This window comes from Canis lupus, chromosome 38 (assembly GCF_011100685.1).
Source record: "Canis lupus familiaris isolate Mischka breed German Shepherd chromosome 38, alternate assembly UU_Cfam_GSD_1.0, whole genome shotgun sequence".
Lineage (NCBI taxonomy): Eukaryota > Metazoa > Chordata > Mammalia > Carnivora > Canidae > Canis > Canis lupus.
Window position 1 is genome coordinate 24,053,455 of NC_049259.1, and position 15,462 is coordinate 24,068,916.

The 15,462-nt window shown below is 40.9% G+C and overlaps 1 protein-coding gene across 1 annotated transcript; it reads right to left on the bottom strand.

Annotated features, from left to right (window-relative positions):
• Positions 1-13,050: 13,050 nt before the first annotated feature.
• On the bottom strand, positions 13,051-13,992 carry OR10R3C (olfactory receptor family 10 subfamily R member 3C). Its single transcript, NM_001388898.1, is given in 1 exon segment — positions 13,051-13,992. A coding segment is annotated over 1 exon segment (942 nt).
• Between the last annotated feature and the right edge of the window lie 1,470 nt (positions 13,993-15,462).

Genomic DNA, 15,462 nt, shown 5'->3' on the forward strand with positions numbered 1-15,462 from the left:
ACAAATGTTGGGAGGATACGGAGAAAGGGGAACCCTCTTGCACTATTGGTGGGAATGTGAACTGGTGCAGCCACTCTGGAAAACTGTGTGGAGGTTCCTCAAAGAGTTAAAAATAGATCTGCCCTACGACCCAGCAATTGCCCTGCTGGGGATTTACCCCAAAGATACAGATGCAGTGAAACGCCAGGACACCTGCACCCCGATGTTTATAGCAGCAATGTCCACAATAGCCAAAAGTAGAAGGAGCCTCAATGTCCAACAAAAGTGAATGGATAAAGAAGCTGTGGTCTATGTATACAATGGGATATTCCTCAGCCATTAGAAACTACGCATACCCACCATTTGCTTCAACATGGATAGAACTGGAGGGTATTATGCTGAGTAAAGTAAGTCAATCCGAGATGGACAATAATCATATGGTTTCACTCATACGGGGAATATAAGAAATAGTGAAAGGGACTATGAGGGAAAGGAAGGGAACTAAGTGGGGAAAAATTAGAGAGGGAGACAAACCATGGGAGACTCCTAACTCTGGGAAATGAACAAGGGGTAGTGGTAAGGGAGTGGGCAGGGGGGTGGGGTGATGGGCACTGAAGGGGGCACTTGACAGGATGAGCACTGGGTGTTACACTATATGTTGGCAAATCAAGCTCCAATAAAAAATATGCCAAAAAATGATTGAAGGTAAAATAAAGACATGTTTATGTAATAGGAAGTTAAGCAAATTTGTCTCAAAAGACCTTGGAGGAAGGTTTTTGAAAGAAAGGAAAATTATATTAGACAGTCAAGTAGTTCGGTGTCAGAAAGTACATATTTTCATTTTCCTTCATAATAAGGCTTCTTGAGTAAATAAACCTGCAACCTACCTTGAAGGACAAGTCTTGAAACGTAAAATATGCTAAATAATTAGCAGCAGGTCAACCTTAGAAGTATGCATTTCTGTTCAAAGGGAATGAAACCTAGAACCTTGGAACCAGGTATTCATCTTCCAAAGAATTGCAAATTGCAAGGGAGCTCATGTCACTTTCCCTCTCTCAGGAGGAGAGGGTAATAACTATTTCACTCCTTATATAGGAGCTTATATAGCTCCCAGATTCCTAATTTCAGGGTTGTTCATGTGTGTGAATTTCCCTGTGTATATGGTGACATCTGGCTGTCATCACACAATCCAGAAGGATTAGGTCAATAGGAACTTAGTCATTGCTCTAAGTAATCTATCCATTCTCTGAGAACCTCATGTTTACTTTCAGAACATGAACAAATATAGATATTTAAAAAGCTATCATGGGCAGCCCCACGGGCTCAATGGTTTAGTGCCGCCTTCAGCCCGGGGTGTGATCCTGGAGACCTGGGATCCAGTCCCACGTCGGGCTCCCTGCATGGAGCCTGCTTCTCCCTCTGCCTGTGTTTCTGCCTCTCTCTCTGTGTGTCTGTCATGAAAAATAAATATCTTTAAAAAAAACTAAAGAAAAGCTTTCATGAAGAAGAAATGAACATTAAAATTATAAATATTTGAGTAAACATAAAAGATAATTTTGGGGGTGGGCATTGGGTGGCTGGCTTCTCTCTGTCCTGTTCCCCTTGCTTGTGCTCTCTCTGTCAAATAAATAAATAAAATCTAAAAAAAAAAGATAATTTTTTTCTTCTTTAGAACACTTATGAATAAATCAAAAAATACTACATTTCCCTATGGGTTTTTATTCCTTTTTTTTTTGAGAGAGAGAGAGAGAGGAGAGAAGACAGGCAGAGAGAAGGAGAGAGAGAGAGAGTCTCATGCAGACTTCACCCCCAGTGCAGAGCCTGACACAGCTCCATCTCAGGACCCTGAGATCATGAACTGAGCTAAAACCAAGAGTTGGATGTTTAACCAACTGAGCCATCCTGGCGCCCCTTTTATTATTTTTATTTTTATATTTAATTTAATTTAATTTTATTTTATTTTATTTCATGGGAGAGGAAGAGAGGAGGGCCTATGGGTTTTTAATATACAGAAATGTCATGTACTTTAGCATAAAGGATAAAGTGGGATAGATGGATCTATGTAATTTCAAAGCTTCTACATTTCAAGTATAGTCACAACATTAACCCTAATTAGACTGCAGTTATGGATGGAATCATGCTTCAGCTCTAAATCTTTCTGTAATTGTTCTTGTTGTGATGCTGGAACACTTCTCTCTTGCCAGCTGACATGATGGTAAGCTTTGTCAATAGAAGATGCTGAGGGGACAGCAGAGCTAGAAGGGGACCCTGTCCCTGGTTCTGGTGTACTTTCCTCCATCTGGGGGCTGGCAGTGCAAGGGACACCCAGTGACGCTCCCTCCTGCCATTTCAGTTGCACTGTCCCCACTGGCAGTTCTCCCAGAAATTTTCATACTGATGCACTTCTCACGGATGCTTCTCCAGTGCCTCAGAGGGTGGCTCCCCAGCTCTTTCTGAGGTGCATCCCTTCCCCTGGATAGCTTCCCTGAGAAACCTAGAGGGTGGAATCCAGAGGGAATTGCACTAATTCTAAAGCTACCTCTAAAAAGATAGTTTGCAATTAGTATAAACATGGACAAATATATCAAAGTAGGGTGTCCAGAAATGGATCCACATTTGTATGGGCAATTAATTTTCTACAAGGCTGCCAAGAAATTCAGTTCAATAATCTTTCCAACAATGATGCATTTGGGTGGAAAAAAAATCTCACTTTCTTCTCTCACCATATAAAAATTTACCTGGAAATGAATCATTACCCTGCCTGGAAAGCTGATATTATAAAACTTCTTAAAAATCACATTGGATAAAGTCTTAGTGAGGTTGGGTTTTGCAAATATTTCTTAAATATGACTTAAAATCTATGAGCTATAAAACTCAAAATCAATAAATTAGACTATTGAAATGAAAGAAAACTGTTCTTCAAAGACAGTGGTAGAAAATTAAAAATAAATCACAACATGGTGGAAATATTTTGATAATATATATGTGACCCCAAAAAAGGTATGTAGAAAATAGAAAGAACTCCTGCAATCTAATAAGAGGACAAATAATCCAATCCCAAAACTGAAAAGGCAGATACATTTCAATTGAAAAATGAATAAAAGATGTTGGAAATACTCAGCTAAAGAAAACACAGAAATAGCTGATGGGCATGCACAAAGATATTTAGTACTTTTAGTCCACTTCAGCCGCAGTCAGATCTCATTATACATCTACATGATGGATGAATTTAAGACTGATAGGTTGTGTTGAGTATGACAGGCAACTGGTAACTCTCAGGCATTGCTGTGGAGAGGGTGAGATGGCAAACTGGTTTGCCTAATTGTCAGGCAAATTCTTAGAAAGTTAGCATATATTTACTACGTGGCTCCTCAATTCCACACCTAGATTCGCTTAAAATAATGAAAAAACTCCATGCATCATGGAAATATGTGCATGCAAATGTTTGTGCAGCTCTGTACCTGAGAGCTGAAAACTGAGAAAGAGCTGCATATCCATCATCAGGTGCCTGCATAGACACACTGCAATGTATTTGTACAATGGGACAAAAAAATAATAAACTCCAAAGTCACACATAGCATGGATAAATTTCAAAAATGTGCTTAATGAAAGCGGCCAAAAAGCAAAAAACTGGATACTATGTGGTTCTATTGATATGAGATTCTTGTATTGTCAAATGTAGTGGTGATCTAGGGCACTGCTTGGGAAGGGACCTGCAGGACAATTTTGGGGTGATAGAAATGTTTTATATTGATCATGGTGATGAGTACATGGGTATATGTATATGTCAAAACACAGAAAGCCCTACACTTAAAGTGGGTGTCTTTTATTATATATAAACTATGTCTTGATATCTTTGGCCAAGACATGGCACATAAATAAACCTAACACCACATACAAAAGCTAATGCTGGCAAGTTGCTAGAAGCAAATGTGAGAGGTCTCCTCCACTTTGGTTTAGGAAAGTGTTTCTGAGACAAGACCCAAGAAACACTAAACATAAAAGAATAAATTTATAAGTAAATTTAATCAAAATTTAAAAACTCATTCTCATTAAAAACACTATTGATAAAACAAAAATGCAAGCTACAAACTTGAGGGGAATAGGAGAATATTCACAATACATGTATCTTACAAACAACTTTAATCCAGTATTTATAAATAAGTCCTAGAATTCATTAATTAAAAAGCCATCTTATTAAAATAGGTAGAAGACTAGAACAATTTACTAAAAAGATATATGAATAGCCAATAAGAAAATGAAAAAAATTTCAACACAAGTAGATATCAGGTTAATACAAAATAAAACTAAATGAGGTGCTACGTACCCCAATGGAATGACTAATATATTTAGAAAACAAATACAAAACAAAACACCTGGCAGTACCAAAAGTTGGAAAGCATATGAAGAAACTGATGGGAGAATCATCTAGCATGCCTGCTTTGAAAACCACTGGGCGGCATCTTATGGATTTAAATATGTATTTACCCAGATAGAAGAGAGAGGAATAAAAGCAAATGTCCACAAAAGACCTTTAGGAAAAAATGTTCATGGCAGGTTTTTTCATAACAGCCAGTAATAGTCAAGAACCCAAAAACCCAAATCTCTATTAACATATAAATGGATAAGTATATTTTTGCATATTCATATAAGAGAATCCTATGCCGTAATGAAAGAACAGAACACCCTGAGTTTTTTTAAACAATAAAAAAGAAAGAAATCCTGCCATTTGCAGCAGCATGGAAGGAAGTTGAAAAAATGTCCTAAATAAAATAAGTCAGACAAGATAAATACTGTAAGACCTCACTTACATGTGGAGTCTCAACAAGCTGAACTCATAGACACAGAGAGTAGAACGGGGGCTGTCAGGGGAGGAGGGCGGGGAAGATAGGAGATATGGGTCAAAGAGCACACACTTGCAGCTATGGGATGAATACGTTCTGGAATCTAAGGTAGCACTTGATGACCTTAGCTAACAACACTGTCATACCATAAACTTGAACATCGCTGAGAATGTAGATTGTAAATGTTCTTACCACACACTCAGAAAAGGGAATTTGTGAAGAGATGGAGCTGTTAGCTGACCTGACTGCGGTGATCACTTCACAATATACATGTGTATCATTGTTACATCACACACCGTCACCTTACACAATGCTATATGCCAGTATATCTCAATAAAGCCAGAAAAAAAAGAGAAATCCATGCTGTGTTGTCTCAAGGCAGGAAGCCAGCTGGAAAGTGGCATGGAATAATATTTAGAGTGATACAACGGCTTTATTTCTTGATTGCTGTGGTGGGTAAGTAAGTGAATATATTTGCAAAAACTCATAAATAACTTGCACTTAAAATATTTGAATTTTTAATGTAAATCATTCCTCAATTTAAAATCAAGTTAAGGGAAAAGTGAATGCAAAAGGGAAGGTAATATCCCCATGGGCACATTTTTAAGAATTGAATCAACAAAACATACTCAAAAAGCTCAACATATGGGATTAAAATACGTGAAAGAGGAAGCAGAGGAAAAGACTGACTTTCTTCTGATAGTCCTAGCATTGTGAGAACAAAAATAAAAAAGAACTGCCTGTGGAAAGAAGCTAAAGATCAATTGATCAACCTGAGAACATCATCCCAAAGAAGGAAAGCTTAGGGTCTCTGTTAACAGTTGGATAATTTCCGGCGGTAGCACAACAGGGGCTCCAGTGACAAGGCTAGAGGTGTAAAGGTGGCCCTACCATCCTTCTGGGAGTGCAGGACAACCAGTCTCACACAGATGAACTCGAAGGTCATGAAGATCGCTCACAAAGTTATTACAGTGGAAAACCCAGCAGAACAACACCCTTGTGGGAGTCAGCAGAGTGCCTGTGCAGTGACTACGTGGATGCAGATTCTCCTGCACATAAAGGCTTACTGCCCCAGTGGGGGCCATGCTATGGGTGGGGAGGCTTTAGCTGTCTGCCTGTCCAGGTATGTCATTAGCAGCATGGACACTTTGCCCTAAGTAACAACCTCTCCCACACCAACCCATACAGAACACTGACTGATGCGCATTCATGAAGTTCTGGTCATCTTGGCCCAACACAGGCCCCTCTGAATGGTTATTGTGCTACAGCACCCACCTCCAGGGCACTGACGCTGCCCCTGGGAGTCCCTTCAGCATGACCTCCTTCTCTGCCCAAGTCCGCCACCCCACAGGTGTCAATCCCTTGCGTTTATTATAAACTCTCTGAGTGTGCTTCCTTGGGAGCTCACCTTACAAAACCTTGTAAAATTTATCCATTATACAGATGGAAACTCCTACCCAATATTTCAGAATACGCTGAAAGGAACAAAAGGAGCAATAGAATGTGCAAAGTACTAGCAAAGATAAGAATTTAAAAGAATTCACTTATGAGTCATTAGAGGAAGAGAAGTCTTGGAAAGCAAAGCGATAGTTCAGGAAGCAACTACAAATGAATGAAAATCCACTTCACACACCAAGTGTAAACTTGGGAGAATATACACCTGAATAAATGTCATGGATACGGCCATCGACAGGAAAAGTAGACACCAAAGAGGGAGAAATAGAGAAAGGATGAAAATAACTCTGGAGAATACACCCTCTTATAAAGTCTGAAGCCAGCCAAGCAGCGAGGCCTGACGTGTGAAGCCACAATAGTTGTGTCTGTTGGACGAGACACAGAGTGTGAAGTGTTGGGGATATTCCACATTTGACCTCTTCATGGTCACTCTGTGAACATTCATTCATTGAATATTCATTCATTGCTGTGCCAATCATGATTTGTTTTTTGTTTTTTTATATATAAATTTATTTTTTATTGGTGTTCAAATTGCCAACATATAGAATAACACCCAGTGCTCATCCCATCAAGTGCCCCCCTCAGTGCCCGTCACCCAGTCACCCCCACCCCCCCACCTCCCCTTCCACCCCCCTAGTTGTTTCCGAGAGTTAAGAGTCTCTCATGTTCTGTCTCCCTTTCTGATATTTCCCACTCATTTTTTCTCCTTTCCCCTTTATTCCCTTTCACTATTTTCTATATTCCCCAAATGAATGAGAACATATAATGTTTGTCCTTCTCCGATTGACTTACTTTACTCAGCATAATACCCTCCAGTTCCATCCACCTTGAAGCAAATGGCGGGTATTTGTCATTTCTAATGGCTGAGGAATATTCCATTGTATACATAAACAACATCTTCTTTATCCATTCATCTTTCAATGGACACCGAGGCTTCTTCCACAGTTTGGCTATTGTGAACATTGCTGCTGTGAACATCGGGGTGCAGGTGTCCCGGTGTTTCACTGCATCTGTATCTTTGGGGTAAATCCCCAGCAGGGCAATTGCTGGGTCGTAGGGCAGATCTATTTTTAACTCTGAGGAACCTCCACAGTTTTCCAGAGTGGCTGCACCAGTTCACATTCCCACCAACAGTGCAGGAGGGTTCCCTTTTCTCCGCATCCTCTCCAACATTTGTTGTTTCCTGCCTTGTTAATGTTCCCCATTCTCACTGGTGTGAGGTGGTATCTCATTGTGGATTGGATTTGTATTTCCCTGATGGCAAGATTTATCCCCGGGACACAAGGCTGGTTCAACACCCATAAAACAATCAATGTGATTCATCATATCAGCAAGAGAAAAACCAAGAACCATATGATCCTCTCATTAGATGCAGAGAAAGCATTTGACAAAATACAGCATCCATTCCTGATCAAAACTCTTCAGAGTGTAGGGATAGAGGGAACATTCCCCAACATCTTAAAAGCCATCTACGAAAAGCCCACAGCAAATATCATTCTCAACGGGGAAGCACTGGGAGCCTTTCCCCTAAGATCAGGAACAAGACAGGGATGTCCACTCTCACCACTGCTATTCAACATAGTACTGGAAGTCCTAGCCTCAGCAATCAGACAACAAAAGGACATTAAAGGCATTCAAATTGGCAAAGAAGAAGTCAAACTCTCCCTCTTCACCAATGACATGATACTCTACATAGAAAACCCAAAAGACTCCAGCCCAAGATTGCTGGAACTCATACAGCAATTCGGCAGTGTGGCAGGATACAAAATCAATGCCCAGAAGTCAGTGGCATTTCTATACACTAAAAATGAGACTGAAGAAAGAGAAATTAAGGAGTCAATCCCATTTACAATTGGACCCAAAAGCATAAGATACCTAGGAATAAACCTAACCAAAGAGGTATAGGGTCTATACCCTAAAAACTACAGAACACTTCTGAAAGAAATTGAGGAAGACACAAAGAGTGGGAAAAATATTCCATGCTCATGGATTGGCAGAATTAATATTGTGAAAATGTCAATGTTACCCAGGGCAAATTACACGTTTAATGCAATCCCTATCAAAATACCATGGACTTTCTTCAGAGAATTGGAACAAATTATTTTAAGATTTGTGTGGAATCAGAAAAGACCCCGAATATCCAGGGGAATATTGAAAAAGAAAACCATAGCTGGGGGCATCACAATGCCAGATTTCAGGTTGTACTACAAAGCTGTGGTCATCAAGACAGTGTGGTGCTGGCACAAAAACAGACACATAGATCAATGGAACAGAATAGAGAACCCAGAAGTGGACCCTGAACTTTATGGTCAACTAATATTCGACAAAAGAGGAAAGACTATCCATTGGAAGAAAGACAGTCTCTTCAATAAATGGTGCTGGGAAAATTGGACATCCACATGCAGAAGAATGAAACTAGACCACTCTCTTGCACCATACACAAAGATAAACTCAAAATGGATGAAAGATCTAAATGTGAGACAGAATTCCATCAAAATCCTAGAGAAGAACACAGGCAACACCATTTTTGAACTTGGCCACAGTAACTTCTTGCAAGATACATCTATGAAGGCAAGAGAAATAAAAGCAAAAATGAACTATTGGGATTTAATCAAGATAAAAAGCTCCTGCACAGCAAAAGAAACAATCAACAAAACTACAAGACAACCTACAGAATGGGAGAAGATATTTGCAAATGACATATCAGATAAAGGGCTAGTTTCCAAGATCTATAAAGAACTTATTAAACTCAACACTAAAGAAACAAACAATCCAATCATGAAATGGGCAAAAGACATGAACAGAAATCTCACAGAGGAAGCCATAGACATGCCCAACAAGCACATGAGAAAATGCTCCACATCACTTGCCAATCATGATTTGTACACTTTTCTGTCGGTGAGTTTTTTTTTTGTTTTTTTTTGTTTTTTTTTTAATTTTTATTTATTTATGATAGTCACAGAGAGAGCGAGAGAGAGAGGCAGAGACACAGGCAGAGGGAGAAGCAGGCTCCATGCACCGGGAGCTCAATGTGGGATTCGATCCCGGGTCTCCAGGATCATGCCCTGGGCCAAAGGCAGGCGCCAAACTGCTGCGCCACCCAGGGATCCCTGTCGGTGAGTTTTGATTCCAAAATGTGAACGCGACATACTGTTCTGTAATGAGCATAATATGTTTTATATGAAGGTATTTATTATAATATTTTCTGTCCTATGCATTTTTATATTTTCCTTGAAAAAAATTTTTGCCCTTTCTATATTTTCCCTGAAAACATTTTGCCCTCGTGTCTTGACCTCTGCGTTTTCACATTCAAGCCTTCTTCAAATGTCTGGGAAGCCTTGGATGTCCAAATACATTCTGGACTGTGGCACTGAAAAGCTTGCTAGAAGCTCTATGTGTGTGGGTGCATCTCAGACAAGCGGGCTCCCTGTAGGAGGAGAGTCAGGCAGAGCAGCGTCACTCATTTTGTTGAGGTGACCCCTAAATCCCCGTCATCACTGGCAGAAAGAGATTGTCCTGTTTCCTAAGGGACTTGTTAAGGAGGGGCTGTCACTTCTGGGAGACAGGTGGGGAGAGCCCCGTGACCCTCCTTGCTGGGGGCACACTCACGCTCACACTCATTCCTGCTTCAAGTACGGCTCCTGGTGCACTGGAGTATCTCCACTCCAGGAAGGAAACCCCCAGGCTAACCTCCCCGTGGACAATATAGAAAGCAGTGCTATCAGATGAGAGTCTGGGGTCTAGTCTCTGAGCTCTTTGTTATCAACCTCTGATGGGATGGGTATGATATGCGATGCAGTGAGCAACTGTTAGAGAGCGTGCTTCACTGAGACATCCCATCAGTGCACGCACACCTTTTGTACACACAACAGGACACTCAGATGCTTTTCCTTTCATTTCCCTCAATACTTAATTGATTTTTTCATTAAAATTTCAGGTAGTTAACATACGGTGCCGTATTGGTCTCTGGAGTAGAACTCACTTGTTCATCATTTACATACAACACTCAGTGCTCATCACAACAGGTGCCCTCCTTAATCCCCATCACACATTTAACCGATCCCCCCCTCACCTCCCCTCTATCAACCCTCAATTTGTTCTCGATTGATAGGAGTCCCTTATGGCTTGTTTCCCTCTCTCCTTTTTCTTCTCTTTTCCCCTTCCCATATATTCATCTGCTTTCTTTCTTAATTTCCACGTATGACTGAGATCATATGGTATTTGTTTTTCTCTGATTGACTTGTTTCACTTAGCATTTTTATTGTATTTTACTGAAGTACTGGCTCAAGATGAAATGGACAAAGAAAAGAAATCAGTCCTTCCTGCAGGTGATCTGTGAAGCACTGACTGAGAAGCTGTGCTCTTTCCTGAGACGTTAAGAAATCTTGCTCTTTTCTACAGCCTTGGGGAGGCAGGAGTGAGAGAGAGTAAAGACACTGTTCCATACCATGACCTGGTTTTCTTTTGGTGGGTTTCTCTCCTTGTACAGGTTTCCCAGCTTTTAGCTTTGTCTTTCTCCTTAGAATCATTGTTTTTGGCTCTTTAACTTTTTTTTTAATCCTTCCTGTGTATTACTTTCTCCTGTTTGCTTTTGATGTTTTAGTGAGTTTCAAGAAAGAATATATGTGTTGAGACCCAAAAAGTTAATTTTAGCATTTACAAAATAGATTCCACAACAAAATCCATGTCAGTATGGCTAGAAATATAATAATGAAGTATTTGAAATCAACCCAATGAAACCATGAGAAGACCTGTACACATCAAATAAATCATGAGCATGCATACTAAGATGGCTTAATTACAAAATTAAGATAACATCTATAATATACTCTTATAAATAAAAATATTTCATAGGAAAAAATAGAAAAGTGTAAAACACAGTGGATTCTAAAAATAGAACTTGTACCAGTCACAGTCTGTCACTAACACACATAAAAAACTATGAATAACTAATGGAACTTTTAAAATATTAGCAAGGAAATAATTATAAATAAACTATAAATAAACAAATAACTATAAATAACTATAAATAAGCAAATACTTGTTTCTAAAAACCATTTGGTCAATAAATGGCAACTGGAAACACAGTATGAGGAAATAAGAAAGAACAGAGTGTTTTAATGAGGATGGCTTAATCCATACTTACAGAGATATGTGGTGTTTTAAAATGCCTTCATTTGTCAATGACTAAGAATGAGAGTAACATAAAAAGACTTAATCTAAAATTTGAAAAATGGGAGACAAAAAAGAATAGAGGTAACAACTTTTAAATATAAGAGCATTATTGATGATTATACATTTGATTTCTTTAGGGATTCATTTATTTGAGAGAGAGAATGAGGAAGAGAGCACAAGTGGGGGGAGGAACTGAGGGAGAGGGAGAAACGGACTCCTTACTGAGCACAGAACTGGACATGAAGCTTGATCCCAGAACCCTGAGATCAATACCTGAGCTTGAGACAGATGCTTACCCAACTGAGCCACCCAGGTGCCCTCGATGATACACACTTTAATTTGAAAATCTAAATAAACTTAACAGGAGACAAGTAGTCTCATTTTGCATTCAAGAGAACACTGATGGGCTCTAGCATGTGCAGAGGGCCTAAGCAAGAAGACGAGGTGTCTGAAATTCAGGTCATGTAGATCTGGGGAAAGGTCTCAGTGGTCGTAACCACCTCAAACATCTGTGAGCCAAGATTGGAGTCAGTGGATGATACGAGAGACAGAGAGGATGATAATCATAGAATAACGAGCATGTGCCACAGCAAAGGGAAAGCAGCAGGTACCGGGTCAGTGAAGGTGGGATCCATGAGGGGTACTGAGGAAGGACCTTCTGTACAGGGAACATGTGGGGCAAGATGATCACCAGAGTCAGTATCTCATAAAGTACCGGCCTGATGACCACTCTGAACTGGGTCCCTCCCTCTTTTGAACACATTCCATGTGGAACAGCATGGAGACCTTTCCTCCAGCCTTTCTCCAGGGACTGGATGGTAGGTTATTTTCCCCACTCACTCACATAGCATACCTCTATATTCCATAACAAGTAATTTAAAGGGGTAGTTGGAAAAGGCACCTAGAGGGATCATATTCAGAGAATTGGAAGACTTGAAAGGTCCTTACAAAGATGCACAAAGCTCTGATTACCATGAGCTACGCTCTGTGCAGTTGTATATTTTACACGTATTTTCTTTCAAGTTATGCATTAGATACAAGCAAAAACCCTGCGAAATAAAAAAAAGGAAAATCAAACTATCTTTATGTAGCATAAGTTAAATTCTAGATTAAGAGAACAACCATGACTTCCTTAAAGTCATGACTTAACGAGTGTCAGGCTGAAACCTTCTGATTCCTTAGTGCATTATGACTTTCATGTCATCTCTAATGTCATCTAAGCCACCTTCAGACTCAAGCACCTCCCTTTAAGCTGGACATAACTTTAAAGAAAGAGCACAATCACAGCTTGGGGCAAATGAGCGAAAGAATAAGCAGGAGATACAGGTTTTTAAGAGCCTTTTGAGAACCCCAAGTCAAGAGGAGGAAAGGAGAAGGAGGAGAGCTGCAGATGCATTCTATCCCCCTTTCATCCTTACACCAGCATTGTTTTTTCCTATTGCCTGCTTTACCTAAGAGAACATTTAGACCCTGCAACATCACACAAGTGGTCCAAGGCCACACGTTATACTGACATTTATTTGCAGAAGCTATCATGACTTGAACACTTAGTGACACATTCCACTCAAACGTGTGGGGACTGTTGAAAACTGTCCAACTATAAAGTCTTAAGAGAAACCGCAGTCTTCCCAATCACTTTCCGAATGGCCAGCTGTACATCTTTGTTCCTAAGGCTGTATACCATAGGGTTCAACAGTGGGGTGATGATAGTGTAGGTCACTGTCACCAGCCTGTCTTTACCTGATGAGGATTTGGCTGAGGGCCGCAGGTAGACGGAGGAGGCACAGCCATAGTGGACGATGACCACAATAAGATGGGAGGCGCAGGTGGAGAAGGCTTTTCGCTTGCCATCAGCAGATGGGATCTTCAGGATGGTGCGGACAATGAAGCCATAAGAGATACAGATGAAGATCAAAGGCACAACAAGCACCAGGACACCACAGACGAAGATGACCAGCTCGTTGATGTAGGTTTCAGCACAGGCAAGTCGGATGACTGGGGAGATGTCACAGAAGTAGTGGTTGACCCTATTGGAGCCACAGAAAGGGAGGCTGAAGACCAACGTTGTTCCCACCAGAGATACCAGGAAGCCACTGATAATACAAGTTGCTGCCAGCTGTGCACACACCCTCCAGCTCATGAGAACGGGGTAGCGCAAAGGCTGGCAGATGGCAGTGCAGCGGTCATAACCCATAACTCCCAGAAGCAGGCAGTTCGTGATCCCGAAGCCAAGGAAGAAGAACATCTGTGTGGCACAGCTGGTGAAGGAGAGTGTCCTGAGGACAGAGAGCAGGTTAATAAGCATCTTGGGCAGGATAACAATTGTGTAGAAGACTTCCGAGGTGGACAGGACACAGAGAAAGAAGTACATGGGCGTGTGGAGGCTGCGGTCCAGGCGGATGACGGAGATGATGGTGAAGTTTCCACTCAGGATGATCAAGTAGAGGCCGAGAAAGAGCACAAAGAGCACAGGTTGCAATTCGCCAAAGCTGGAGAAACCGAGCAGCAGGAACTCAGTGACCCGGGAAGAATTGGCCATGGAGGGTGGACTCCTAGGGACAAAGCCAGTGTGATCACGTCCAGAGATCTTGGGATGGAGGAATCAGACTTTCCTTCCTAACGTAGCTGCGCTGTCTGGCTGGTGTGAAAGAGAAACAACTGGCAGGAAGGAGAAAAAAAAGGATAGACCAAAAAAAAAAAAATGGTTGAATTGATACGGCACCTATGGTGCCATTTTTTCTGGCAATGATTTTAGCAGTGAATTTGGGTAAGTGTTCACACGAAGGGATTGGTATTTGCTCACATATAGCCTATCTTCTAGCTCCCACTCCAGTCCTCCAGGTTTAATCAGTCTCCACTTAATTCTTAGGCCTTAATATTTAAAAAAAAAAAAAAACTTTATCTTAACTAGGATTGCCTGTGGTCATAGTTTTATCCCTATTGCTAATACACATATTCCATTTGCAACAGCTCCAATATCTGAGGATTATCCTCCCGCCCTCTTTTGACACATTCCTCATGTAGGGAAACAGCCTTCATCTGTCTTGGTGTCTCTGCCGTCGTCGGAAGCGTGCAGCTCCTTATCAGTACTAACCCTTTACCCCATTCCCATGCCCTCACTCCTGCATTATTTACAAGTTGAGGCAATCTCACTCTGTGTCTCACACTTTTCCCAAACGTACCTTTCTTTCACATGTGCTTTAGCATGGAGAACCTTCGAACAATCGTGTCATTGTTATCCTACCTTCTAAATCTGGGAATCGTCCATGCCTTATGCTGTGGTTGTTCTCTTTTTCTCCTTGTAATGGGAACTTCTGCAGATTCTCAGTTAAAGCAACAAGTGCACATTGAGTCCCCCCTATAACTTCTAATCTGTCACTTTCTCTTGGGTTCCTTAGAATCTCCTTGGTCACTAGCCTTAAGTGTTTGTCTTCAACTTGACAACTTGTCAATCACCAGACTTACAGCAGCATCTCATCTACACCACGTGCCTGAAAGCTTGCTGAAGAAATAAGTGACCTATAATCCCAGGGTTTCTTCTAAATTATTTCTGACCACCCCAGAAGTTTGAGTCCTGAGTTTTTCCAAACTTGTTCCCTTAATATCATGTACAATGCAATTTTTCCCTCTGCTTCTACATTTTGGGATAAAACAATCTCTCTAATGTCATTCTCTACACGGCGAGACAAAAGATCCTTAAAAATTTCTGCTTTTCTGGAGTACCTGATTGGTGCAGGTGGTTAAGTGCCCAGTCAGGTCATGATCCAGGGCCCTTGATGGAGCCCTGTGTCAGGCTCCTCCTCAGCAGGGCAGCCGGTTTCTCCCTCTCCCTCAGCCCCTCCCTTATTTGTGATCTCTGTCTATCACTCACTCTCCTAAATAAATAAAATATTTTTTAAAAAGAATTGCTGCTTTTCTGACTCTCACTTGGTTTCCTCCATTGTATCAAAGTGCCAAACTTTTACATTTCAGCTGAAATAGCACTCTGTGAGTCTAAAAGACTTTTGCA